The sequence below is a fragment of the Oncorhynchus mykiss genome, chromosome 3 (genome assembly GCF_013265735.2).
Source record: "Oncorhynchus mykiss isolate Arlee chromosome 3, USDA_OmykA_1.1, whole genome shotgun sequence".
NCBI classification, from domain to species: Eukaryota; Metazoa; Chordata; class Actinopteri; order Salmoniformes; family Salmonidae; genus Oncorhynchus; species Oncorhynchus mykiss.
The window spans coordinates 28,066,844-28,093,202 of record NC_048567.1 but is presented as its reverse complement, the minus strand read 5'-3'; the positions used below and the strand labels follow the sequence as shown (position 1 = coordinate 28,093,202).

The window sequence follows — 26,359 nt, the reverse complement described above, 5'->3', positions numbered from 1 at the left end:
CTAAGGCATCTCTTAGTATGTCAGCATGTCTTTGTCTCCGTTTGACTCCAAAAATATTGTGTAAAGGTAAGAAAAGGGGAGAATTACAGGCATTTCTTACAAAATACTATTGTCTGTTTTTTTTTTTGTCTGCTTGACTTAAACCATTACCTAAACAAGTACATTTGCTCTGTTGACAAAATATAATACAATTCTAATAACTTGATTTGGATGAGCCCTTCTGGTTACATGTGAAGGTATACTTTTTGCAGCAGAATGAAATTAAATTGTCTCTCCTGTGTTCCATTGGTGAGATGACTAAACCCACATGATTCATTTTTGATTCCTAATTGCTGGAACCTTACCTATCTTGGAGACTTCCCCCCCCATCAATTACATCTGTAATGAACTTCCCCTGTGCCAACAATTAATCAAATGTCTTCACTCAGTGAGCACCTCATCTCCTCTCATGAAAATCAATGAGGAAAAATTCCATTAAAACGCAGAGTGATATACTAGCAATGAATCCAAGCAGCACAAAACCAGTGTTGGGGAAGATATTCTGAAAATATAGTTTACCAAGCTACCAATTACTTCACACGGGAAGAAAGGAAGCTACATTAAAGCTACCCTGAAGAATATGCAGTTTACTCAAAGTTACTTTGAAAGAGTTCATTACATCCAACTATTTTGTGAAAATGTTCCTATTTAAATGTCATAGACAACAAATGGCAAGAACCAATCACTTTGGGGTTATATGTTAACAGAAGGTGTAGTTTAGCCTATTAAACAAAAAACGATTTTTCAAGTGAAGCTTTTCCAGGTCTAATTCCAAAAAAGAAAGGGAATTATTTCCTACTTCACCCATATTTGTTTTTTTTCCCCAAAAAAGTAGAGTGTAGTTCCAGAAGTTAGCTATACCGCTACATTGTGAAAAAGTGAACTACTGAAAACACTACCTAGATTTGAAATGTGTTCAACTATCACTAAGCCACTGCAAAATGTAGTCAAATTACTAGTTGAACTGCATGTAGTTCACTACTCCCCAACACTGCGTAAAACTATGCATTTATGATATTGAATAAGTTGTTGAGTCTTTGAGACATAGATGGCATAAAGTATGTCTAGATGTTATGCAAAGAACTACCTTCACAAGAGTTGTACTCAATGTACAGACTGTTTGAAGGCTTAGCTGGCGTGCCCTTCTATGTTCTGATCACTCTTTCACACTATACCTTCTGGCTTCACTTAACCAAACACCCACTGACTTCACTCAACCAAACACCCATTCCCCTGCAGTGTTTTGTGTACCTGGGCCCAGATTCACAAACCACTTCTTACGCAAAAAAAAAAAGAAAACGTTTCTTAAGAAGGTTTTGTGAATGTGGGCCCTGAACGACAACGTGAACAAGAGCTAAGAGCCATGTACATATTTGTAACCTTGATGTCATTGGAGAGTGATCTTGTCTGATATCGATGTTGACAGCCTTGGGTGCTAAGGTATAGGAGACGTTGTATTGGTAGACCTGGAGCACAAAGCAACAGAAAGCAGAGCTTTGCCAATTGCAGCATTGGTGGTACAGATACGTGATGCGGTTTCATACGTGAAGTATGGCGAAGCTCTTAGGTCTTCCATATCAATAGGTTAAGTTGACAGTTGTGTATTCAGGAAATACACTCAGTCAATGTGTTGGAAGTTGAGGTCAAACATAGATTTAACATACAGTAAAAACCATAAGCAGTAATATTAGGGACAGACAACAACAAAAGAATCCAGACAAAGCAAATGAATTTGCTTTAAATGTACAAAGTTGCACAGGTCTTTTATCAGTATTTGAAAATATTCAACAATGAAAGATAAGTAATAACAATAATTCATATCAACCAGAACTATAATTAGTCAAACGTTTTTTCCTCTTTTACAGAAACACCTGAGGGAAGCAAAATGAAAAAGCAATGAAAATAATGACATAATCAAGTCAAATAAATCACAAAGGAAACTGAAGACAAGCTAATACAGGGGACCCTTACATTCATCCAGGTATGTACAGCACATTCTCTCTGCATTGGACAGCAGTGATGATACGAATAAGGATGAAATAGGAAAGCGCCATTCACATTCCCCTCTACGAAATACATTTTTAGGAAACCCTTAGCTTCAAGCCTAACTTTCCCCACTGCGGATTTGAGAGAGCTGGAGCTCTCGATGAGGGCTGATAACTTTGGCAAGCATATTTGAGCCCAGTCATAGTAAGCGACTGAGACTAGCTGTGGTGATCTTGCCTCTGGGATGGTTGTGAGTGCTTGTATTACAGTAGCAGGACTGTCACTTGTTGGAGTCACAGGACTGACACTCGTTCTACAGTGCTGCAGTAACAGGACTTACACTTGTGTTACAGTGTTACAGTCACAGGACCGACACCTGTGTTACAGTAACAGGACTGACAGTTGTGTTAAAGTCACAGGACTCACACAATGTGAAGCTACGCTCTGAAAGAGGGTAAGGAGGATTCAACGCAGACTTGCCCCGATGAAAATATGTCACCAGTATTGTACTCGAAACAAATTATAAAGACAAACCATTTATAAAAATGGTCCCTGGACATGTAAGACACTCCAACAACCTCTTCCGTTTTCAATTTTTCCCCATGCCTGTTATTATTCAATTAACCTGTTTCTGCCAGGAAACTCTGAATAAAAAATCATTTTCAAGGTGGATTTTGAGTATTACATTTCACAATTGTCTATACATTTAATATTCAACACCATTCATCCCTCCCTATTCGTCTGTCAAACCTCACCACAAAAAGGATGTGTTAAGGGAATTGTGAGGGGGTGAACAAAACAACAAACAACTTTGGTCAAAGAGACAGAGAAGAAAAGCCATGACAAGATCAGGTGAAATCATTAATTGATTGCGGTGAAAAACGGAATCAAAGCAAAAGCTCAGTGGTTCTCTCTCTCTCTCTCTCTCTCAATATGGCCCATAATACAGCACTCTTCCCATTACATTTGGGTCTGCAAGATACTCTTGGTTTCCTCACAGAGGAAAGAAGGAAAGAAAAAAAGGTGCTCTTTTCATGAAAATCATGTTCGTCCTGATTGTCCACAGAAAGTAACGCCGGCAGGAAGTAGTCCCGACCCGGCTCAAGATTATACAATCACAGCGTATACGACAAGATCCTTTACTGGAAAGGAATTGAGAGTCTGTAACAGGGCCCAAGGGACGTGGGCCCTGCATTTTGTTGTGTTGTTGTTACCTGTGTGTAATGCTGTCCTGTGTGGGTCTGTGTGTGTGTCTATGTGTGTGTGTTGTATGCATGTGATGTAAGAATACGTGTTATTCAGTGTCTGTATGCAGGTGAGTTGTGCAGTGGTTATACAGCAGGCTGCTACTCCGAGGTTGTCTTGTCGTGTGTCCCTCCCTCCCCCTGTAGGCAGCTCTTGCGGACGACGGGCAGGGGGTGAGCTTCCGTGTTGAACACCCAGTCCTCCAGAGGCAGTAGGTCATCGTCAGAGAAGAGCAGGTATAGATACCTGAGAGGGACAAACAGAGTCAGTGTCTGGAGGAAGCGAACGGCATGAATAAAGGATTCGCACACCGGCTAGTTTTCTCCTAGACTACGGGTATCTAAACAAATGCATCATGGCTATAATGCTATTGTATGAGCCAATAAAACATGTTTTAATCATGGTTGGGCAGTGATAGATGAACTACTGATGTGACGACATGACATTCTTTGCTTTCGTAAAACAAGTCTCTTTGTAATGACTATTGAATGAAATAATTGAATTATTGACGCATACAATAAATGATGAACAACAGCAAGGTGAAGCGGGTGCTTAATTTAAAGCCTGTCTGGAGATCGCCCCCCCCCCATTTTTTTTATAAAATAAATAAATTATAACTCATCTTATCTCTCCTGAAAAGATTTAGTATAAAACACAGCTTTCTCCATTTTCCCACCAACGTTTTTTAAGGGTTCTTTATCTAAGGGGGCCCAGACGACACTCACACGTCCCTCACGGTCTGAAGCAACATCACTATGTGGATTGTCCACATCACTTAACCAGCCCATCACAAACGGAATCTGAGAGGGGGCGAGATGGAGTCTTTCAGCTGAATCTAAATGGGAATTCCTCCATTTCTATTCCTTTCACGATAAGGTTTGTCTGTAAATGTTGAGATGAAGATACTGTGCTCGAGTGCACTCAACATATTGTGTGAATATCTTAGACTAATGTGAGTGTTCTCGCGACAGACAGACAGACCAGTAAATAGGGTGGAAAGTGTATACCATAGCTAACGAGAAAACATTTCTTCATGCTTTAGAGTCTAAGCCAGGGAGTCTAAGCCAGGGAGTCTAAGCCAGGGAGTCTAAGCCAGGGAGTCTAAGCCAGGGAGTCTAAGCCAGGGAGTCTAATCCAGGGAGTCTAAGCCAGGGAGTCTAAGCCAGGGAGTCTAAGCCAGGGAGATGGGGGTTCCAAGCTAACATATGGAATTGTTTTAAGATGGTCATACCAAGGATCATTTATTTATTTGATATGAAGTTTTAGGATCCTTTAAGGTATAAAAATAAAACTATTATTTGACGAAACGTTGAATTTAGCCTTACTGCTATTAGCCCATAGAAATGCATTGAATAACAGCTTCGCACATGGATAAACAAACAGATATTTCCCCCAACAATCTAAAGGAAGTTTGTTCTGAACAGTCTATCCTATATCTGAGAGATAAAAGGAAGGTCCGGAATGATTTTGTTTTCTTGTGAGGCTTGTGGGCGTCCTAGAGCAAAATAACCAACACGTAGTCTCATCTTCCCATAGAGGGGTCAAGCTACCACAGACGTTTTGGTGAGGAGACAGATTTCTCGGGATGTCTCGTGGTCTGATAAACCCCGCTCTGGCTCTGTCACCTTTCACCGCAGACGCGGAAGGGCAACATCGGTGGATGCGGTGGATTGAGAAGCAGCCAGTGAAAAAATATATCTGGAGCTTAAACTAACGGATTTTAATGGGGATTTTTGTATTATGCTAATTCGACCAACTCTAGGGGGATTTAAACTGCAATTGCCATTTACTTCTTACTACTTCTCAGAAACTGTATATGCTACTTACACTTAGTGGAAGAAGCTCTAGGGCCGTTTACAAATCAAAAAAAGCTAAGTGTTTGCTGGTATATTCTCAGTAGGTGGAGGGGGGGGGGGGGGGGGGGGGGTTGACTGGCCGTGTTAGACTTACTTGAGTGTCTCGGAGAGGAAAAAGCTTTGTTGCATGTTATCGTGGCTGACTGTCTGGGCGTACACGTCTCGGATCCCAGAGAAACCAGCTTCGACTCTGCAGTGTTGCTCCAGAGCCTGGGGAGAAGAATAGAAAGAAGAGCGCAGGAGGGATGTTCATGTCAAAATGGACATGTACTATACCAGCAGTTAGCCAATGGGCACAGACAGCATCTCCCTACCTATCGACGTAATGACGGCAATTCCTATCAAATCAAACTTCCAGTAGTAGGACTGCAGCGCTCAAGTACTGGAGTAGCGCAACGCTGATACGGGAACATAAGGTCGTTTATGGAGAGCCAGAGACAGATGCGTCAACCTGGTACCATGACCTCAAACACACTATTTTGCCTCACAGTACACCAAACATAAAGCCTACTTATATTAAGGTCTTGTCCTGGGGCACCTTATACAATATTCCACGGCATCCAGTAGCACGAGTGAGAACAAGAGCTTGGGGTTGAGGTGGTGAATGGGGGCAGAGCTAATAGCGTGGCTCGCAATCCCCTTAGCCATTGCAAACGGGGGGTTGGGATGATAGATATAGCATTCATCCTGTGTGATCAGACTGACACGTGCATTAATTATGGGGCACAAAGGGTTGTCAAACCCCACACTTTGCTTCTTCTCGTGCAGATGCAACAGTAAGAACAGGGGTCTGTGTTAATTATGGTGCATTAGTCTGCTGTTGTCAAGGGGCAGTAATATGCTAATCAGCCTGGCTAGTTCTGCCCTCACACTGCCTTGTTAGACGTAGCATCGAAGGACCGTGACCATGTTCAATTATATGTACTGTACATTAGTTCCTCGAGAGAATACGCATGGACAGAGACCAGTATAGATGTCAGATCTCAATTTGAACCCTTTCGTCGCAGGAGGAAAACTAGATTTTTAAAAAACTATTGTTTTATGATATGTCGAAGGAACGCAACAGGTATAATAAATGGTTGGTTTTCTCAGTGCCTATGTGGTCCAACGGTTACAGCCACTAACCCCGGCACACATATGCCAGAGTCGGCATGGCTTCGAATCCGGCCCACTACCCTTTGACTCGTGGACGAATGTATAGTTTTTTTACGCATTCATTCCACGTGTTTACAGGATTCATTCCGGCAGGGGTTACAGCACAGGTGTCAAACTCATTCCACGGAGGGCCGAGTGTCTGTGGGTTTTCGCTCCTCACTTGTACTTGATTGATGGATTAAGGTCACTAATTAGTAAGGAACTCCCCACACCTGGTTGTCTAGGGCTTAATTGAAAGGAAAAAACTCAAACTAGGCCCTCCATGGAAGACCAGGTGTGTTGAATTTAGTCATCACTGACGTGATCAATTAGCTCAGTTGGTCAATTCAGTGATTGACTAAATTCAACACACACGGTTGGTATTGTCATCAGAACAACTTAGTCCTTTTTGAGCAGAAGGGCGATTTATCTCTTTGGCAAACATTCCGTGCAATAGAAAGGAAGTTTATAATAATTTACCATGGCAAATCTACTATGGCCTATGTAGCCTATTGTTATTATTATATTTGTTTCCTATTTATGTTCTCCTAAAGTGTCTGGTATGGTCATGTCTTATCAAGATCAGGGGTAAAATATCCCTGGAATAATATTTGAAATGTGTAAATAAATCAAGTCAATCGGGGGATTGAGTTATTTGTGCGAGAAAGGTGTGGTAGGCCTGCACGGTAGGCCTATATGTGAGCGCTGAAGGCAGCGACCCTAACAGCTAGATCACCTCAAGGCCACGACTGAACTCAATTTTGACCTTAGGATACACTTGTATGGTCGTAACCTAATGTAGACCAATATTTATATTGTGTTAAGCTATATAAAACGATAAAACGACAGTTAATGCGTATGGCTGCATTTCAGATACATTTTTGTACATTTGAATGTTGCAGTAATAGGACCTAGGCATAGCATTTAAGCGAGTGAGAGAGAAAATGATTTTGATAGCAAGCCCTGATCCAAGTGACTCGACTGCCCGCACATGGAGAAAAGATAACTGCTATTTTTCAGGGACTCGTTTGAATTTCCTGATGCAGCAGGAAAATGCTCTGCCACAAGAGTGATCAAGTTAAGATCCGCCATCTGTATGTGGAATATGATTGTCTCTATTGAGGTTTTTAATCATATTTCAACAACATATTCTAGAATCACGGTTTTATTGTTCTTTACACATCCTTGTTAAATGCACTTTAAGGATAAGAGCCAGATCTCCACTCAGTTTAAACTCATTGCTAATAAAAATGTAACAAATATAACCAGAAGATATTTTGCCGATAAAGCACCAGAGTTATAAGTCATTACTTTAGTGACATTATGGCTGCATCATGAAGACTGTGAAACGTTAACGTCTGTGTGACTCACCTCCACTGCCTCCCAGCCCCACTCCCGGTACTTGGGGTCATGGGTCAACCTCCACATGTACATGTAGCTCTCGATGACCTCCGGCCGCAGGATGTAGTATCTGTCACTCAGTCTGGTCGCCGTGGCTTCTGCCCCGCCGTCGAATCGGAATGCCTCGGGCCCTAATTTCGTAGCTAAAGGGAGATTCGAGAGACACAGAGTGAACAGATTAAATGACGTACTTAAAACAAAAACATGAGAGATGAGGAATTTTATTTGAGTCAATTTATTTTTAAGTTAATAGTTTGTTCAATCAGTCTTCTGAGGTACTGAAACAAATCAAAACAAACCACATAGCTGTGGGTGAATTAGCAACGCACTATAAATACTATTGCCCTGGCACAGAATCAGGATTCCGACATTACGCTCTAAAAAGTCATGGAAAATGAGCTCTACAATAAAGACCTGTTCCCCAGTTGGTCTTGTAATCCAGATGGTCTAGACATTCTGTCTCTGTTAGCCGGCTGCCACTCTGGAAGGCCATAGCGACAGCATGTGAACAGGATTCCCATCTACAGTAGCCCAATGGTTGCTATTCTGGGTAGCAATTTATTTTACATTTACAGTTCAGGGTAAGTCCATTGGCATGGCAACATTTCACATTTTGAATCTCAATCAGGATGATTGTGTATTACTACGTATGTCACATGACGCATGTTTCACATAGTGTTTTTTCCCCCCAAAACCGTTGTAGGTTATTTGCCAGGTCGTTTGCAGACAACAAAAAAAACACGTCAAATTTGCATTTTCACATGTGAAATCACACACACGTTGAGCTTAAATTTCACATGTGAAACCATCTTTTCACATGCATTAAATGTAGCGTTCACATGTTCACACGTGAGGAGAATAACACGTTTCACCTCACATGTGAATTGCAGTTTGTGAATATCGGATATTGCAGTTATATTTCACATGTGGAATTGCAAGTTCACACGTGGGGTTGAAATAATGTTATTCCCCTCACATGCGAAAAGCTGGTGTCACATGTTGCAGTAGCAAAGCCTCCACTGGTGGAATTAGGGTGACCACATGTAAAAAGCCCAACTGTGGGACAAGGGAACGATTTAGCAGGACAGTCGCAGAACAGTGGACAGAATAAAAAAATCATTCTTACAGGTTAATGGATCGCGTTCAAATGGGGACATAGTTCTGCTGTATGAAGGTCACTTGCCTGTTAAAGGGGCAATCCTTAGTAAGTACATCCATTGTTGTACCTACTCACTGCAGTCACTACATCCATCTGGCAGGAAAGGAATGAGAGCAGCAATGGCAGCAGTGGCATTTCACTCCTTGACATCATCTCCTTTCTATTTCAGCACACACAACCGACTCCAAATTTCTCAACTCTTTTTAGGACCGAGAACCCATCTGCCTTTTGAACTATTGACTGTTTTATGTTTCTATACATCAACCTTCCTCTCCTCCCCAACAGCGAGGCACACTAGCCAATGACGGAAAACCTTCAGACATTTTCCCTCATGTCTGAATCCATTTGGGATGTAAAGTTTGTGCCGGAGGGTAGGGCTGCCGTCTTAACGGCTCTTAACCAACCGTGCTATTAACAAAACAAAAAAGTGTTGTTTGTAACTTGTTTTGTACACCATGTTGCTGCTACTGAAAATAGCTTCTGGACATCAGAACTGAGATTACTCACCTCAAATTGGACGAGGATTTCTTCTTCAATGAGTCAGACGCGAGGGATATACTACAGATACAGGACCAGGCCCAGATCCTCGATATTCGCTGGAAAAGGAAACGTAGGTTTCGCGGAAAGAGGTCAGGATGCCTTGTGAGGATCAGGCAACGAGTGCTTAATCTGTGCCTTACGTTCCGATAGCTAACGTTCAATCGCTGGAAAATAAATGGGACAAACTGAAAGCACATATATCCGACCAATGGGACATTAAAAACTGTAATATCTTATGTTTCACCGAGCCGTGACTGAATAACAACATTAAGAACATACAGCTGGTGGGTTATACACTCTATCGGCAGGACAGAACAGCAGCCTCTGGTAAGACACGGGGTGGGGGCCTATGCATATTTGTAAACAATAGCTGGAGCAGTCTCAAGGTTTTGCTCGCCTGAGGTAGAGTATCTCATTATAAGCGGTAGACCACACTATCTACCTAAAGAGTTTTCATCTGTATTTTTCGAAGCTGCCTACATTCCACCAAAGACCGAGGCTGGCACAAAATCCACACTCAATGAGCTGTATTCCGCCAACAGGAAAACGCTCACCCAGAGGCGATACTCCTAGTGGCAGCAGACTTTAACGCAGGGAAACTTAAATCAGCTTTACCTCATTTCTATCAGCATGTTAAATGTGCAACCAGAGGGAAAAAAAATGTACTCCACACACAGAGACTCGTACAAAGCTCTCCCTCACCCTCCATTTGGCAAATCTGACCATAACGCTATCCTCCTGATTCCTGCTTACAAGCAAAAATTAAAGCAGGAAGCACCAGTGACTCGGTCTATAAAAAAAGTGGTCCGATGAAGCAGATGCTAAACTACAAATCTGTTTTGCTAGCAAAGACTGGATTATGTTCCGGGATTCCTCCAATGGCATTGAGGAGTACACCACATCAGTCATTGGCTTTATCAATAAGTGCATCGAGGACTTCGTCCCCACAGTGACTGTACGTACACATCCCAACCAGAAGCCATGGATTACAGGGAACATTCACACTGAGCTAAAGGCTAGAGCTGCAGCTTTAAAAGGAGCAGCTTATAAGAAATCCCGCAATGCCCTCTGACGAACCATCAAACAGGCAAAGTGTCAATAAAGTACTAAGATCGAATCATACTACACCGGCTACGACGCTTGTCGGATGTGGCAGGGCTTGCAAACTATTACAGACTACAAAGGGAAGCACAGGCGAGAGCTGCCCAGTGACATGAGCATACCAGATGAGCTAAATAACTTCTATGCTCGCTTCGAGGCAAGTAACACTGAAACATGCATGAGAGCATCAGCTGTTCCAGATGACTGTGAGATCACGCTCTCCGCAGCCGATGTGAGTAAGATTTGATTGGATTTGATTTAAACAGGTCAACATTCACAAGGTGGCTGGGCCAGACGGATTACCAGGACGTGTACTCCGAGCATGTGCTGACCAACTGGCAAGTGTCTTCCCTGACATTTTCAACCTCTCCCTGTCTGAGTCTGTAATACCAACATGTTTCTAGCAGACCACCATAGTCCCTGTGCCCAAGAACACTAAGGTAACCTGCCTAAATGACTACCGACCCGTAGCACTCACGTCTGTAGCCATGAAATGCTTTGAAAGGCTGTTCATGGCTTACATCAACACCCTTATCCCAGAAACCCTAGACCCACTCCAATTTGCATACTGCACCAACAGATCCACAGATGATGCACTCTCTATTGCACTCCACACTGCCCTTTCCCACCTGTCCACATCACCATAAAACTAACATGGTCACCAAGCACACCAAGACAGTCGTGAAGAGGGCACGACAAAACCTATTCCCTTTCAGGAGACTGAAAAGATTTGGCATGGGTCCTCAGATCATCAAAGGTTCTATAGCTGCACCATCGAGAGCATCCTGACTGGTTGCATCACTGCCTGGTATGGAAACTGCTCGGCCTCCGACCGCAAGGCACTAAAGAGGGTAGTGCGTACGGCCCAGTACATCACTGGGGCCAAGCTTCCTGCCTTCCAGGACCTCTATACCAGGTGGTGTCAGAGGAAGGCCCTAAAAATTGTCAAAGACTACAGCCACCCTAGTCATAAACTGTTCTCTCTGCTACCGCACGGCAAGCGGTACCGGAGCACCAAGTCTAGGTCCAAGAGGCTTCTAAAGAGCTTCTACCCCCAAGCCATAAGACTCATGAACAGTTAATCAAATGGCTACCCAGACTATTTGCATCCCCCCCCCCCCACCTCATGCTGCTGCTACTCTCTGTTATTATCTATGCATAGCCACTTTAATAACTCTACCTACATGTACATAATTACAACAATTACCTCGACACCGGTGCCCCCGCACATTGACACATTGACTCTGTACCAGTACCCCCTGTATATAGCCCCGCTATTGCTATTTACTGCTGTGCTTTAATTATTTGTTATTCTTATCTCTTACTTTTTGGGGGGGATTTTCTGAATTGTTGAATTGAATTGTTGGTTGAGGGCTTGTAAGTAAGCATTTCACTGTAAGGTCTACCTGTTGTATTCGGCGCATGGGACAATTAAACATTTATTTTATTTGGCTAGAAGACGGGGGCCAGCCGGCCCTGTTGTGTTGATGGCACAGATCCAGACAGCAGAGAGGTGCAGCAGAAGGAGAGACCCTTTTAACCTCCTTTCTCACTCCAAGGGCATCCAATCCAACAAAAGCTAAGAGGCTCGGAAGTGAAATATTGAGCAGCCCTCTAATGAGAAGGGGAAAAAATGAAGAAAAAGCAGAGGATGGCCATAAAAAGGAGGAGGTGCCTTTTGGGTGGAGAGATCAAAAGTCTTCTAAGTATATCAAGAAACCTGTTATGCGATGAGTCGCATCAGCTGTATTTTCAGGATGAAACCGGTCTGCTCACCCTGTGGTGAAAACACACAAAATTGATTCCCTAATAATATATTTCCGGAAGTTTCAAGGCCGAGAACGAGAAATCAAGTTCAAGCAAGTTTTTTTCTGCCAAAAGTGTACACAACTCATCTTTTTTTCCCTCAGTCTTTTAGATTCCCTCGAGTTCATTCTCCATCCAGACAGAGCACAGTAAATAAAGGATAGTTGAAAAATGTTGGGTTGAATTGACTCTACTGGGAGTTTTCTTAACCCTCGGTAGTGAGTAGTGATACGCTCCCTGCAGTTAGTGTTGATAACTGGAGTTGATTGGGACGCAGTACTTTAACCTCCATTATGAGTAACCATAATGTGACACAATAAATATTTAAATAAGGCTTTATACCCTTATAACTCAAAGGAAGTAAACTGAAAGAGAAATGTACTCTGCTGGAGTTGATTATTAATTTTAAACAACACAGAAAATTGAAAAATGGCAAAGGAGTTGATAAAAAATGATACTGAAAATAATAAAATGGCAATTAGAGTTCAATTTAACCAACTCTTTGCAAGTTGGATATTTACTCCATTTAGTGTAATTTTAACTTCAAAAATATGAACACCATGACCAGAATAGTTAACAATATGAATAGTTTTAACAATATATATATACCATATAAACCCCAAAATAGTGTAAAATGAACTGTGTGTGTGGAATTTCATCAAGACTAGATGATCTTGGTCTTGTTTGATCTTTGTCCTCTCCAGGTTGAGTTGTGCTACAAATAATTTGCCTGTGGTCTCTGTGAGACTCTCATTCTCTGTTTATTTTACAAATAACAGACATCTTGGTCTTTCTCTCCATTCTGAATCACCACTGACTGCCTTCAAATGATTACTCCTTTCAAAGGAGGTCTGGTAGGACAGCATGAGTGCACATTGAAGTGTCGAAAGATGATAAAGAATAATTTGGAATAACTTTTTTTTAGCTAACATAATCATATGTTGTGCTTTCGCTGTAAATCATTTTTTAAATCGGACACCATGGGTAGATTAACAGGATGTTTATATTTCATTTGTTGTATTGGATTTGTTAATGTTACATATTTCAAATAAATATTTTCGAATTTCGCACGCTGCCTTTTCAGCGGAATGTGGTCGTGGGGTCCCGCTAGCGTAACGCCTGCCCTAGAAAGGTTTTAACAAGTCCAATAGAGCAAATGAAAGATAAACATCTTGTTAATCTACCCATCGTGTCTGATTTAAAAAATGCTTTACAGCGAAAGCACAACATATGATTATGTTAGGTCATAGCCAAGTCAAAAAACACACAGCCATTTTCCCAGCCAAAGATAGGAGTCACAAAAAGCAGAAATATAAATAAAATGAATCACTAACCTTTGATGATCTTCATCAGATTACACTCATAGGACATCATGTTACACAATACATGTATGTTTTGTTCGATAATGTGCATATTTATATCCAAAAATCTCAGATTACATTGGCGCGTTTCGTGCAGTAATGTTTTGATTCCAAAACATCCGGTGATTTGGCAGAAATACTCATAATAAACATTGATAAAAGATACAAGTGTTATTCACAGAATTAAAGATAGACTTCTCCTTAAATCAACCGCTGTGTCGGATTTCAAAAAAACTTTACGGAAAAAGCATAATCTGAGAACGGCGCTCAGCCCAATCCAGCCAAAGAAATATCCGCCATTTTGGAGTCAGAAGTTAGAAAAAACACTATAAATATTCACTTACCTTTGATGATCTTCATCAGAAGGCACTCCCAGGAATCAATGTTCGACAATAAATGACTGATTTGTTCCATAAAGTTCCATAAAGTCCATCATTTAGCCACTTGTTGTTAGCGTGTTCAGCCCAGTAATCCATCTTAATGAGGCGCGAGCACTTCATTCAGACAAAAACTCGAAATGTTCCGTTACAGTTCGTAGAAACAAGCAAAGCGATGTATGGAATCAATCTTTATGATGTTTTTAACATAAATCATCAATAAGGTTTCAATCAGAGAAAAGCACTGGAACGAGAGCAAACTCTGTCGGGAGCGCACGTTACAAGCCTGAGACACCCTACCAGTCCACTGACTCAAAGAGCTCTCATGAGCCCCTCCTTTATAGTAGAATCCTCAAACCAGTTTCTAAAGACGGTTGACATTGAGTGGAAGCCCTAGGAAGTGCAACTTCATCCATATCTCACTGTGAATTCAATAGGGACTGGGTTGAAAATCATCGACCAACCTCAGATTTCTTACTTCCTGTTTGGATTTCTTCTCAGGTTTTTGCCTGCCAGATGAGTTCAGAGTATTTTCTATCCAATACTAATAATAATATGCATATATTAGCATCTGGGACAGAGTAGGAGACAGTTCACTCTGGGCACGCTATTCATCCAAAAGTGAAATGCTGCCCCCTATCCCAAAAAGGTTAAACATCGTTTGACATGTTTCTACGAACTTTGTTGTACTTTTTAAAAACTTTTCGTCTGGATTTAGTGCCCGCACCTTGTGCATTCGGATTACTGGACTAAACGCGCAAACAAAAAGGAGATTTTTGGTCATAAAGAGGGACATTATCGAACAAAACAAACATTTATTGTCTAACATGTAGACATGGGAGTGCCACCAGAAGAAAATCATCAAAGGTAAGTGATCCATTTTAATGCTATTTCTGACTTTTGTGACACCTCTCCTTGGTTGGAAAATGGCTGTATGGATTTCTGTGACTAGGCGCTGACCTAACATAATCGTTTGGTGTGCTTTCACCATAAAGCCTATTTGAAATCGGACACTGTGGTTGGATTTACGAGAAGTTTAATTTTAAAATGGCGTATAATACTTGTATGTTTGAGGAACTTTAATTATGGGATTTCTGTTGTTTTGGATTTGGCGCCCTGCAATTTCACTGGCTGTTGTCGAGGTGGGACGCCAGAGAGGTTAACAAGATAGTCTAACAGCATTGTAATTTCACTGACTTGATAATGTCCTGCACAATAACAGGAAATGCTCTAATTGCTCTGAATACACAGAGCAACATCCAGCCATTGGATATCCAATATCCTTAAATACTCATCTCATACCTGTCCTTGGTCACACAGATGTCCTATACTCAATGCCTTCCCAGTCCTACTCACCAGATCTACTGTAACTCTCATGGCAGGTGTGCGTAATCTCTGCAGCCAGGTCCAGGTAGTGCTGTCTCTTCTCTGGAGCTCCGTCGTCCGCGCCGATCACCACCATGCCCCCGGAGAAGCAGGCCAGGTGGCCCATCTTGTGGTCCAGGATGCCCCCCCTCCACTCCGCCATGTAGGTCAGCCCACCAGGGGACTTCTGCACCAGGTTAGCCTCGATGGCCTGGGGGATGATTGACATTTATAAATGGGTGAGACACAGGTAAATCTATATTAATTGACTGCATACTGAAGCATTTTTTTCAACTCAGTGTTGCTTTGAATCCTGCTGGTACTGTGATGGGGAAACATGGTTAGCATTTATACTAGCCTGGGGGTATTCTACATACATACAGTAGAATACAGCTTTCTACCTTAGAAATAGAATCCAGGCTTTTTATTCTAGTCATTCTATACGTATGATTTCAACTCTGTGGTTTCTGAATGCTTCTGTTACTCTGAAACTGAGACGGCGAAACACTGTCAATAAAAAAAGACCGCAATTCTTTTTCAATTTAAATCTGATTTAAAGACGAGATACTGGAGAAGCAATTGGAAGGTCTGGAATACATTTCTATCTACAGCACAGGTGCCATGGCAGTACTGGGATGTCAGCTGCTTCAATTTGTGTGTACCCAAGTTGTTGTTTGGCTTGTTCTATCCACAATGCTCTGTGGATGCATGTTCTGTAGACATACTATCTATGCACATAGCCAATGTGAACAACGTGTCCATATTGGTATTTATGTATGGGATTATTTTTACATCCTATAACACATTCTATTCTGATTCCAGGAGAGAGAGAGAGGTGGAAATCTGGTGGAAACAAAGGAGAGATAGAGGGATGGAAAGAGAGAAACAGAGATAGAGAAACACCCCTGTTGCAGAGTTTGTCTTTCTTTGGAAAGTCAGGAAACAGAGTTCTCTCTCTCTCTCTCTGTCTCTCTCTCTCTCTCTCTCTCATCAGTCTCATCAGCCTAAAAGACAAGTGTCAATAGTATTTAAGGAGAGGATATTGTGCTAATTGATGGCTGAGGGATTAGGTGTGTGGAGGAGGTTGTGTGTGTCATGCCATGTTTGTGAGTGTGTATGTGTGAGTGTGTGTGCACGTGCATGCTTGCATGTATGCGTGTGTTAGCTCATGTGCATGTTTGCGTGTCTGTTTGTGACTTTGTGTGCACACTTGCACGCGTGTGCATGTGTCGTGTGTGTGTTTGTGCATCACGGGTTGCTGATACTTGTTATGATGTACTGTAAAAGCATACTGAATTCTAAAACTACAGCAATAACAGACTCCAGTCCTCCTTTCCTTTGTTCCCTCCATCCGTATATCCTTCCATATTGCCTGCTGAGACCGAGCGGCCCCCTGACGACAGCAGTAGGTCCCTCGCTGTGTGCTACATGGAAGTTCTCCTACCTCCAGAGCACTGTAGTACATCTTCTTAGCCTCCTCGTCCGTCTTGTCTGACATCAGATATGATTTGATCAGATACTCGTAGAAGCTATCCCCCAGGCCGCCAATGGAAACATGATCTGGGAGAGAAAAAAGAGAGACATCTGACATTATCTCCACACAGGGGGGGGGGGGGTCTTTTTCACAAACATTACTCTGCAGTCTCACAACGGGCGAAACCCAACAACCAATCAAATAGAGTCAAATAGAATCAGGGTATACGTGGGGTATGACAGGCTGACTGATTTGTAGATTCATACTCTGAGTAGTCTTAGCAAAGAAAATAGCATTGTCATTATGGCTAGCTTTATCACGTACCCACACAGTTGTGGTTTTAATTTAAATAAAAATGATAATTGGTTAGTACAACTTCAGATATATATTTTTTTCCTCCCACTCAATTTCATGCTAATTTAACAACTCTGGATAAGATACCGCGTTGGAGACGTTTTTGTGCGCTCACACATCCACACACACATCCATGCAGGCACGCCCGCCCGCCCACCCTCCACCACCACACATTCCTACACACTGTGAAAGGTTATCACGCAGCGTTCTGCTAGCCCTTGACAACAGAACACCAGAGACTGTGGGAGAGGTCTGTGTGAATCAGTGCTTTCTGCTCTGTGCCTCATGTGCCCATGCTGACAAAAACACAGGCCGGACTGAACACCCATCCCCCTCTCCTTCCTCTCCTCCTTATCTACCTGCTTCATTAACCATTTGCCCACAACAACAATTATCCCCATAATCAGCCAGATTAGGACTTCCAGACCCACATCTTCAGAGCCCGTCTTGGCATCTCCCATTCCACTGCCTTTCAGACGAATCGGAAAAGATTCAATTCCCCGACGTAATTGGATTCATTATTATTTGAATAACCCAGAGCGAGGCGATTTTACAGCCCTGCTTGAGACTGACGTTGCTACAGAAAGAAAGAAAGAAAGAAAGAAAGAAAGAAAGAAAGAAAGAAAGAAAGAAAGGAAGAAAAAGGGATGGATGGATGACAAGGAGGCTCCAAAGGATTTAAATCGGAGCGCTCCTGCAAGGCCGGAGGAGTGTGTAGAAAGATCAGTTCACGGACGACTACAGGGTAATAATATGGAATTCCTGTACAGTTTTAAAAAGTCTACGGTTTGCCTGTGACCGGGTTAACCAAGGACGTTCTTTACTGCTGTACTACAATTACAAAGGAGGTGCTTGTATAGTGGCAAAGGCTTTCCTGTGGATACAGTGTGTGAAGTGTGGTGAGGTAAACTAAGCTAGCCCGCTAGCCAGATAGCACCTTTCAGACCAGGCTAGTAGAAAATGTGGCGTGGCACAAATGTTGTACCTTTGGCTAGTAGAATGCCACTCAGGCTGTCTAGTAGACATTCTAGTCTACTAGTGTGGCTGGCCAGTGCCCTTATGTTCCATGATAATAACATAATAATGTGTATCTCCTTCGGTGGAGACCAGTACTCACGTTGGACCCAGTTGCCACTGACGGGACTCAAGAAGTTGGGATAGAGACCGTGAGGCTTCTCGATTTTGTTCAACAGCTTTCGGATATTCATAACCTGCAACACCACACAGTAAAAAAACAAAAAACAAAACAAAAAATCTTTCTGTAAACTAAAAAGAACTGTAGAGAGGAATTCAACTTTGGCATCACACGTGCTTCTAAATGGATTTAAATGTCCTTGGCCCCTGAAGTTGACACTCACAGACAAATTAGAAAGGAAACGTAGTCATCCAAGGAGAGTTGCCATTATGTTCAGTATGCCCATTAAAAGCATTCACAAATATCCATTAAATGAATGGAAAGTCAAGTCCTTAAGAATAGTAAGGACTGCAGGAAGAAAACCACACATGGATAATGGCATAGAGCATTGCACTGATGAGCATACGATGTTAACGGTTTAACATATTTTACTGAGTCAAATCTGAAATTCGGTCGCAGACAGTCACGCAAAATGGCAGAAAACGTCCCACAAAGTTCCCAGGTTTTTTTGAGAAATTCCTGTGGAACGATTCTAACTGGATTCTAACTAAGTTTCTGGATTTGTGCGACCCAAGTCACTCACAGAATTGTGGGTACTGTAGTACATACCTTCTCTGTGTAGATGCCATTGTTGGAGAGCTCTGATAGGTGGACAAACTCCAGGTGCAGGGTTCCAAACTCCGCCAGGATACTGCTCCCGGCTGACGCCCAGCCCCAGCTCCAACTGGTGCCACTGCAATAGAAACCATACCGGGACAAGTGAGGACCACAGTCAACACACACTGTTATACACACTGGGGACAGAAACCATAACGGGACAAGTGAGGACCACAGTCAACACACACTGTTATACACACTGGGAACAGAAACCATAACGGGACAAGTGAGGACCACAGTCAACACACACTGTTATACACACTGGGAACAGAAACCATAACGGGACAAGTGAGGACCACAGTCAACACACACTGTTATACACACTGGGGACAGAAACCATACCGGAACAAGTGAGGACCACAGTCAACACACACCATTACACACCGGTTCACACTCAAGACAATAAATCCATGCTAGCATTAAAAAAAATAATTACTTTCTGCAACATTTTAATAATGGGCAAATAAACAGTATTGCATCTTGATGTGATGCTACAATTGCATTTTGTCCTTACAAAATGTAGGCAGATTGTACAGATAAACAATCAACACCAGTGTCAGTAATGAAAAACATTTCATTTTCACCTCAGTGTGGTGTCACTTTCAGCAGTTCCCTGGTTTGTCTTTGAGGCAACTAAGTGTCTTGGAGCCAATGCATTATATGGTTCTAGTGCACCAACACCTACAATATCTCCAAAATGTGTTTTCTTTTATATCCCAGAGCAACAGCCCATCATTTGTTTCTTTCTTGCTTTTCAGAAAGCACTGAGCCGAGGAGACAGATATCCAGTCAGATATTACAATTGTTCATCACTCTCCAGAATTGTGTGTTTTGGTGCTGAAGAAAGTACAGCGACTAAGGTTGCGTCCCAAATGGCACCCTATTGAAAACATTGTTCACTACTATTGACCAAAGCCATGGGAGCCCTGGACAAAAGTAGTACACTATATAGGGAATAGGGTGCAATTTAGGGCGCAGTATAAAGATTAAGCAGGTCTGGATCTGTTTGTCCCCCTTGGGCACCAACCCAGATGCTAGCTGATGCACCGCATCATTTGTCTGGGGAACAGAGTGGGAGGCTTACCGCCCTTTGTAGATCAATAACACCGTCTACCTCTGCAGAGTCGAGGAAAGCGTTAAGTTCATCTTAGAGACTGAAACAAGAGCGTCAACCAGGGTCACCAATAAACCAAAATGGCACCCTAGTTCCTATATAGTGCAATAATTTTGACCAGGACCCATAGGGTTCTGGTCAAAGTAGTACACTACAGTGAGTAGAACACTATATAGAGAATGGGGTGCGGTGTCGGATGCAACCCATATCCTTTAGTCTTATTTCTCTATGAAAGTAGTGCACTGTGAGGATGATATGCGCAGCCGTCTCAGAATAACAGTGTGTCTATGTCTAAATTATGACTTCAACAACGTGCTAATACACTCTGCCTGACCTGATCAGAGGAGGTGAGATGGAACGTCATTACATTACATTATGGTACATGACCTAATCCTACATTAATAGAAAGTGATAAAGGGATGAATGGAACGGAACGTATTAGCGGAGGATGGAAAGAAAAAAAGAGAAACTATAAAGGGATGGAAGCAAAGAGAGATGTCGTCCTGATGAATATGCTTCGTATTAGTTTGGTAATCCACCATTAGCTGCTCAAGCTAAAGTAACATCAGGGCCCGTCGATTAGGAGTGAATGGCTTTAGTGACTTATTGCAAACAGGATACATGTTTTTGAATATTTGTATTATGTACAGGCTTCCTTCTTTTCACTCTGTCATTTAGGTTAGTATTGTGGAGTAACAATGTTGTGATCCATCCTCAGTTTACTCCTATCACAGGCATTCAACTCTGTAACGGTTTTAAAGTCCCCATTGGCCTCATGGTCAAATCCCTGATTGGTTTCCTTTCTCTCCGGCAACTGAGTTAGGAAGGACGCCTGTATCTTTGTAGTGACTGGATGTATTGATACACCATCCGAAGTGTAATTAATAACTTTGCCATGCTCAAAGGGATATTCCATGTCTGCTTTTATTTTTTAAATCTACCAATAGGTGCCCTTCTTTGCGAGGCATTGGAAAACATCCCTGGTCTTTGTGGTTGAATATATGTTTGAAATTCACTGCTAGACTTAGGGACCTCACCGATAATTGTATGTGTTTGGTACAGAGATGAGGTAGTAATTAAAAAATCATGTTAAACACTATTATTGCACACAGAGTGAGTCCATGCAACGAGTTATGTGACTTCTTAAGCAAATGTAACTCCTTAAGTTATTTAGGCTTCCACTTTGACATTATGGAGTATTGTGTGTAGGCCAGGGACAAACCATTTCAATGGAATCTGTAACACAACAAAATGTGGAAAAAGTCAAGTGGTGTGAATACTTTCTGGTGGCACTGTAAATTAGTACATTGCACACTTTAGGAAACTTGCAAAAATAATTCTCAGCTTTCGCATTCAGTAACTTGCAACCAAGTGTTCAGCGCTTTCTCTATGCATTATTCATTGTGCTCCTTGTATGAATGTGTTCGCATCGCTAACTACAAAGTATTTATCTTGAGGTTCTTCAATGTGTTGAGGCCTTTTGGGAGCACATTCTATAAGTAGTCCCGAAATACTGTATGAAAGACCACATGGGACATGCTACATATACAACAGAGGAATTCGAAGACGTTCAAGTCAGCCCATTGGCAGCATATTAATTGTGTTACACTGAATTCCCTTGGTGTTTGTGTTTGTGTGTTTGAGGACATTAAATATCTAGTACTTGTACATTATGGGGCAACATCGTTTCTCTCTGAGCTACTGTACAATGAAATCCCTTGCTGTTTGGGTGTAGGTGTGTGTGTGTGTGTGTGTGTGTGTGTGTGTGTGTGTGTGTGTGTGTGTGTGTGTGTGTGTGTGTGTGTGTGTGTGTGTGTGTGTGTGTGTGTTCAATATGCATTGTGTGTGTGCGTTTGTGTAGTTTCTGTACATGTAAGTTCCTTTCCCTATGTCGCTGTAATTTATAATGGGTATCGTTCCTCCCTGCCCATCTGCACTCAGGGTCCATGTTACCCATCTAACTGGAATTAGCTCTGGAATCAGTTAATTAAATTTGCCAGCAACTGTCTGCTTAGACAGGCGGGTTAATTGGAAGCAGGTGGCAGGCAGAGGTGCCAGAGAGATGTATTTTTAGATGATAAGATAGTGAGAAAATGTAATAAAAGTGTACAGTTTCTTAACTAAGTAGGGTTGGGGGGTCTTGCATATGGGGATCCCGATAAAATCGCACAGATCGGAGTTGAACACGTTATTTAATTTGTGGCTCCAACACGAGGCCGCAAATTTCAAACATTTCAAATGGAAACAGAAGTATGAAATGGGTACCACCTCCTTATTGCAATGTAATCCAGCTAAATGTGTTGGTAAGGTCTCATACAGTATGTGTTTATTATAGGATACTGTAGCTAGGGAATCATGGGGACTGGTAGCTAGGCTCACCTGCCCAGGTTGATGACTCCACGTGGGATACCTGTTGGTGTGTTGAAGGCCGGTAGCAGCTTCTCCCCAAGCACCATCACTTTCCGCTTGAACATCTACAACAACAAGGAAGGAGGGAGACTTAGTAAACACTCACAGAAACACACAAACACAGAAATACACACACCTGTGCAAAAACCAGCCCCAACCCCACAGAGGTGCACACCACCCCCGCGTGGCATCAACACAGGCATATATTCATCTTGGCCCGTGTAAGAAAAATATTTTTGCTTCCAAGTACAGAACCTTTTCACCCGACAAAGAGCCATCAAATAACTCTTTCTTCAGAGGAAAAAGGTTTCATGTAGAACCCTTTCATGTAGAGAACAGTCAAAGACAGAGAGTAGAATTAAAGTGTAGCTCCAGCCCCAATACTTTCCAGATGGCTTCCCAGCCTCTCTCAACAAAGCTAATTATGTAGAACATAACAAACCCAGGGACAACGGACAGGCGACGCTGCTCTGAGAAGGAATAAAAGCAATCTTATTGATGTAACCCAGAGCAGTTCAATTAAAACGACACTCTTCTCTGCTGCCTGCCTCTTGAAAGCAGGGCCAAGGGAGAGTGAAGCACTGTCTCAAAGTAAGATTAACAGGTCAGATTGATCTGCATAACCTGCGAAGACAGAGTTAGAAGGAGAGAGAAGTAGAGAGAGGGTTAAATAGCGAGAGACTCAGAGTGCTGGTATTAGAATTGAGATGCAAGGCTGCTAACAGAGAGAACTAGAAAAGAGGGAGAGGACTATTGTTCGGGGGAGACTGTGTGGATCAGGCCTTTATGGTCAAATTGCTGCAAAAAAAAATCACTAATAAAGGTCACAAATGAGAAGAAGAGACTTGCTTGGGCCAAGAAACACAAGCCATTTCCACCATTAAGCACGTGGAAATCTGTCCTTTGGTCTGATGAGTCCAAACTTAAGATTTTTGGTTCCAACTGCCTTATCTTTGTGCGAAGCAGTAGAAGGTGAACGGATTATCTCTGCATGTGTATTTCCCACCATGAAGCATGGAGGAGGAGGTGTGATGGTGTGGGGGCGCTTTGCTGGTGACACTGTCTTTGATTTATTTAGAATTCAAGGCACACTTAACCAGCATGGCTACTACAGCATTCTGCAGCAATACACCATCCCCTTTGCTTTGCATAGTGGGACTATCAATTGTTTTTCAACAGGACAATGACCCAACACACCTCCAGGCTGTGTAAGGGCTATTTGACCAAGAAGGAGAGTGATGGAGTGCTGCATCAGATGACCTGGCCTCCACAATCACCCGACTCAACCCAATTGAGATGGTTTGGGATGAGTTGGACCGCAGAGTGAAGGAAAAGCAGCCAACAAGTGCTCAGCATATGTGGCAAATCCTTCAAGACTGTTGGAAAAACATTTCAGGTGAAGCTGCTTGAGAGAATGCCAAGAGTGTGCAAAGCTGTCATCAAGGCAAAGGGTGGCTACTTTGAAGAATCTTAAATATAAAATATATTTAAAATATATACAACTTTTTTGGTTTCTACATGATTCCATATGTGTTATTTCATAGTTTTGATGTCGTCACTACTATTCTACAATGTGGAAAATTGTAAAAAATAAAGAAAAACCCTTGAATGAGTAGGTGTGTCCAAACTTCTGACTGGTACTGTTTATATATATATATATATATATATATATATATATATATATATATATTATGCAAACAAAGTACTATTGAATTCCCATAACGGATGCTAGCTAAATACTAACAAGCGCAAACGAACATAAACTAAATGCAAAGACAGACAACCCAGCTCATAAAGTTATACAACTATCTCAAAAGGCTACTAACACTTGATCCAGGAGGGGATTGATTTTCTGTGCTGTAACCAAGAAGCATGGTCTTGCAAACTAGCTACCTATAGCTAGCAAGTTCAACCAAATGCATAGCTGGAGCCCTGAGCTGGAGAAAATGTATATGGCACAAAGATGGTTAACGTATAGCTAGTTGTAAGATGTTTATCTGGCATACATTAGTAGTGAATGTCAAGTGTAACTTGATCACCTCTCTTGTGCGGCTCAACAGTCTACGTCACGTAACGAAACCTCAGTTTGCTCCATTTTCTCTTTATAAACAAACTGGCTAAATAAAATGTTTTATTAAAAAAATCAAGATGCCCCGGTATACGGTAGAGAGTACCACAGTATGAGTCGTAATACCCATAAAACCTAGTAGTCAAACAGGGAAATGGTTCCAATTGTTTGATTCCACCATTCATTTTCCCCATAGCGGATTTTAGAAACACATAAAATAAGGGTTGTGCTAATTAGCTGCTAATGTAGCAATCATAAGGTACCGCAAATACCACGGTGGTCTAGACAGACTGCCGAATCGAAGGTAAAAAGGTAAAAAATCTCTGGATTAACTACCTAATGTAATCTAAATGTATTCATTCATAAATTGACAAAATATCTTTAAATTGACAATTCTGTGAACTGTCTTGTGCACATTTTAAATTGACACGATACCTGATTATTTGATACCTGAGATTTGTGGTCTTGCATGATGTCTATTTTGATGCTAATTAGCATTTTCGAATCAGAGTAAATAGAGCCGAATATATTGATAAAAGTCTCCTTGTCCGAGACAGATTTACATAGTTATCAAAACGTCACCTCAGGGTAAAGCCTACATGAAACACAACCCTTATTCGTAGTGTGTCTAAAATTTCCTATGGGGAAAAACGAATGGTGGAAAAACGAATGGAACCACTTCCCTGTTTGACCGCTAGGTTTTACGAGGATTATGACACATCCACCGTGGGGCTCTATACCGCCCAAGCCTAGTGTGTGTGTCACAGTGCTCTTTGGCAGTCTCTCCGTCTCACCGCGTGGTAACTCAGCTAAAAGAAAGAGTGAGTGAGAAGGAGAGGAGGCGGCGGGTAGAGCTGAGTGTTCATATAGGCTTGCAACCCAAATGGCACCCTATTTTCTATATTACTGCACTACCTTTGACCAGGGCTCTGGGAAATAGGTTGCCAATTGGGACGCACTAATAAATGCATGTCAGAGTAACCAGCCATTAAATTATGATCATCAATAATGTCAATATGAGTTGCCCGTGTCCTTGTCCTACAGTAAGTGAATGATACAATGCCTCTCCTGACTGCGGCACTCTAACTGCTAGCTCTGACTGCAGCTGAGAGCCAAGGAAGGCTCGTTATCTCCATCATATGAAGGACGCGCCTGGACACGGTCTGTCTGGGCATTGATTCACCCTTTCTGGGTCTTTGTTATTGTGACCAGGAGGCAGAGTGGGCTACAGACAGATGTACTGGCACATGACTGATTTGGACACATTATGTGTGTGGATATATAAGTTTGTTCTCATGTTTGTTCTCATGTGTAGTGTGCAGATATGCACACATGCACACGATCTTCATTGTCATCGGTAACATGCGCGCACGCACAAACAAATCCTTCCACCTATTTACCCACCCACATGCATGTTCAGGTGCTACCCGTGCCCTTGACAAATGCCCATTTACAGCCAGCTGCTACAATGTCATCTTTACAATCCAATTACCTATAGTTATCTGCATGTTACACTCCGGCACAATCCATACTAGTTCAAATGACTCAGATTCACAGGCCATTGACCACACAGAGACAAAAAAAAGCTCATCGCTCCATCTAGCAGCTGGGGGCCCAGTCCCTTGCTGGCCCACTAGCCCTCCAGAACTCTCATAATTCCATTCCCTCTCAGCATACTGGGAGGGCCTGGGAGACCCAGGGTGGATTTACACACAGAGGAAGCTCATTAATCCATACTGTAGGATCCACGGCTAAAATGAGTGTGTGTTCGTGTGTGT

At 42.2% G+C, this 26,359-nt stretch overlaps 1 protein-coding gene across 1 annotated transcript in view; it reads right to left on the bottom strand.

Moving 5' to 3' along the window:
- Positions 1–1,766: 1,766 nt before the first annotated feature.
- LOC110504004 (mannosyl-oligosaccharide 1,2-alpha-mannosidase IA) overlaps positions 1,767–26,359 on the bottom strand; it is a 203,201-nt gene continuing 178,608 nt past the window's right edge. Inside the window, exons 5-12 of the mRNA XM_036973737.1 lie at positions 22,484–22,578; positions 18,943–19,066; positions 18,316–18,409; positions 16,815–16,930; positions 15,362–15,581; positions 7,632–7,804; positions 5,221–5,336; positions 1,767–3,516 (exon numbers count right to left, since the gene is read on the bottom strand). Coding sequence (XP_036829632.1) covers positions 3,372–3,516; positions 5,221–5,336; positions 7,632–7,804; positions 15,362–15,581; positions 16,815–16,930; positions 18,316–18,409; positions 18,943–19,066; positions 22,484–22,578 — 1,083 coding nt within the window. The 3' untranslated portion in view covers positions 1,767–3,371. The remainder of the gene's footprint in view (positions 3,517–5,220; positions 5,337–7,631; positions 7,805–15,361; positions 15,582–16,814; positions 16,931–18,315; positions 18,410–18,942; positions 19,067–22,483; positions 22,579–26,359) is intronic.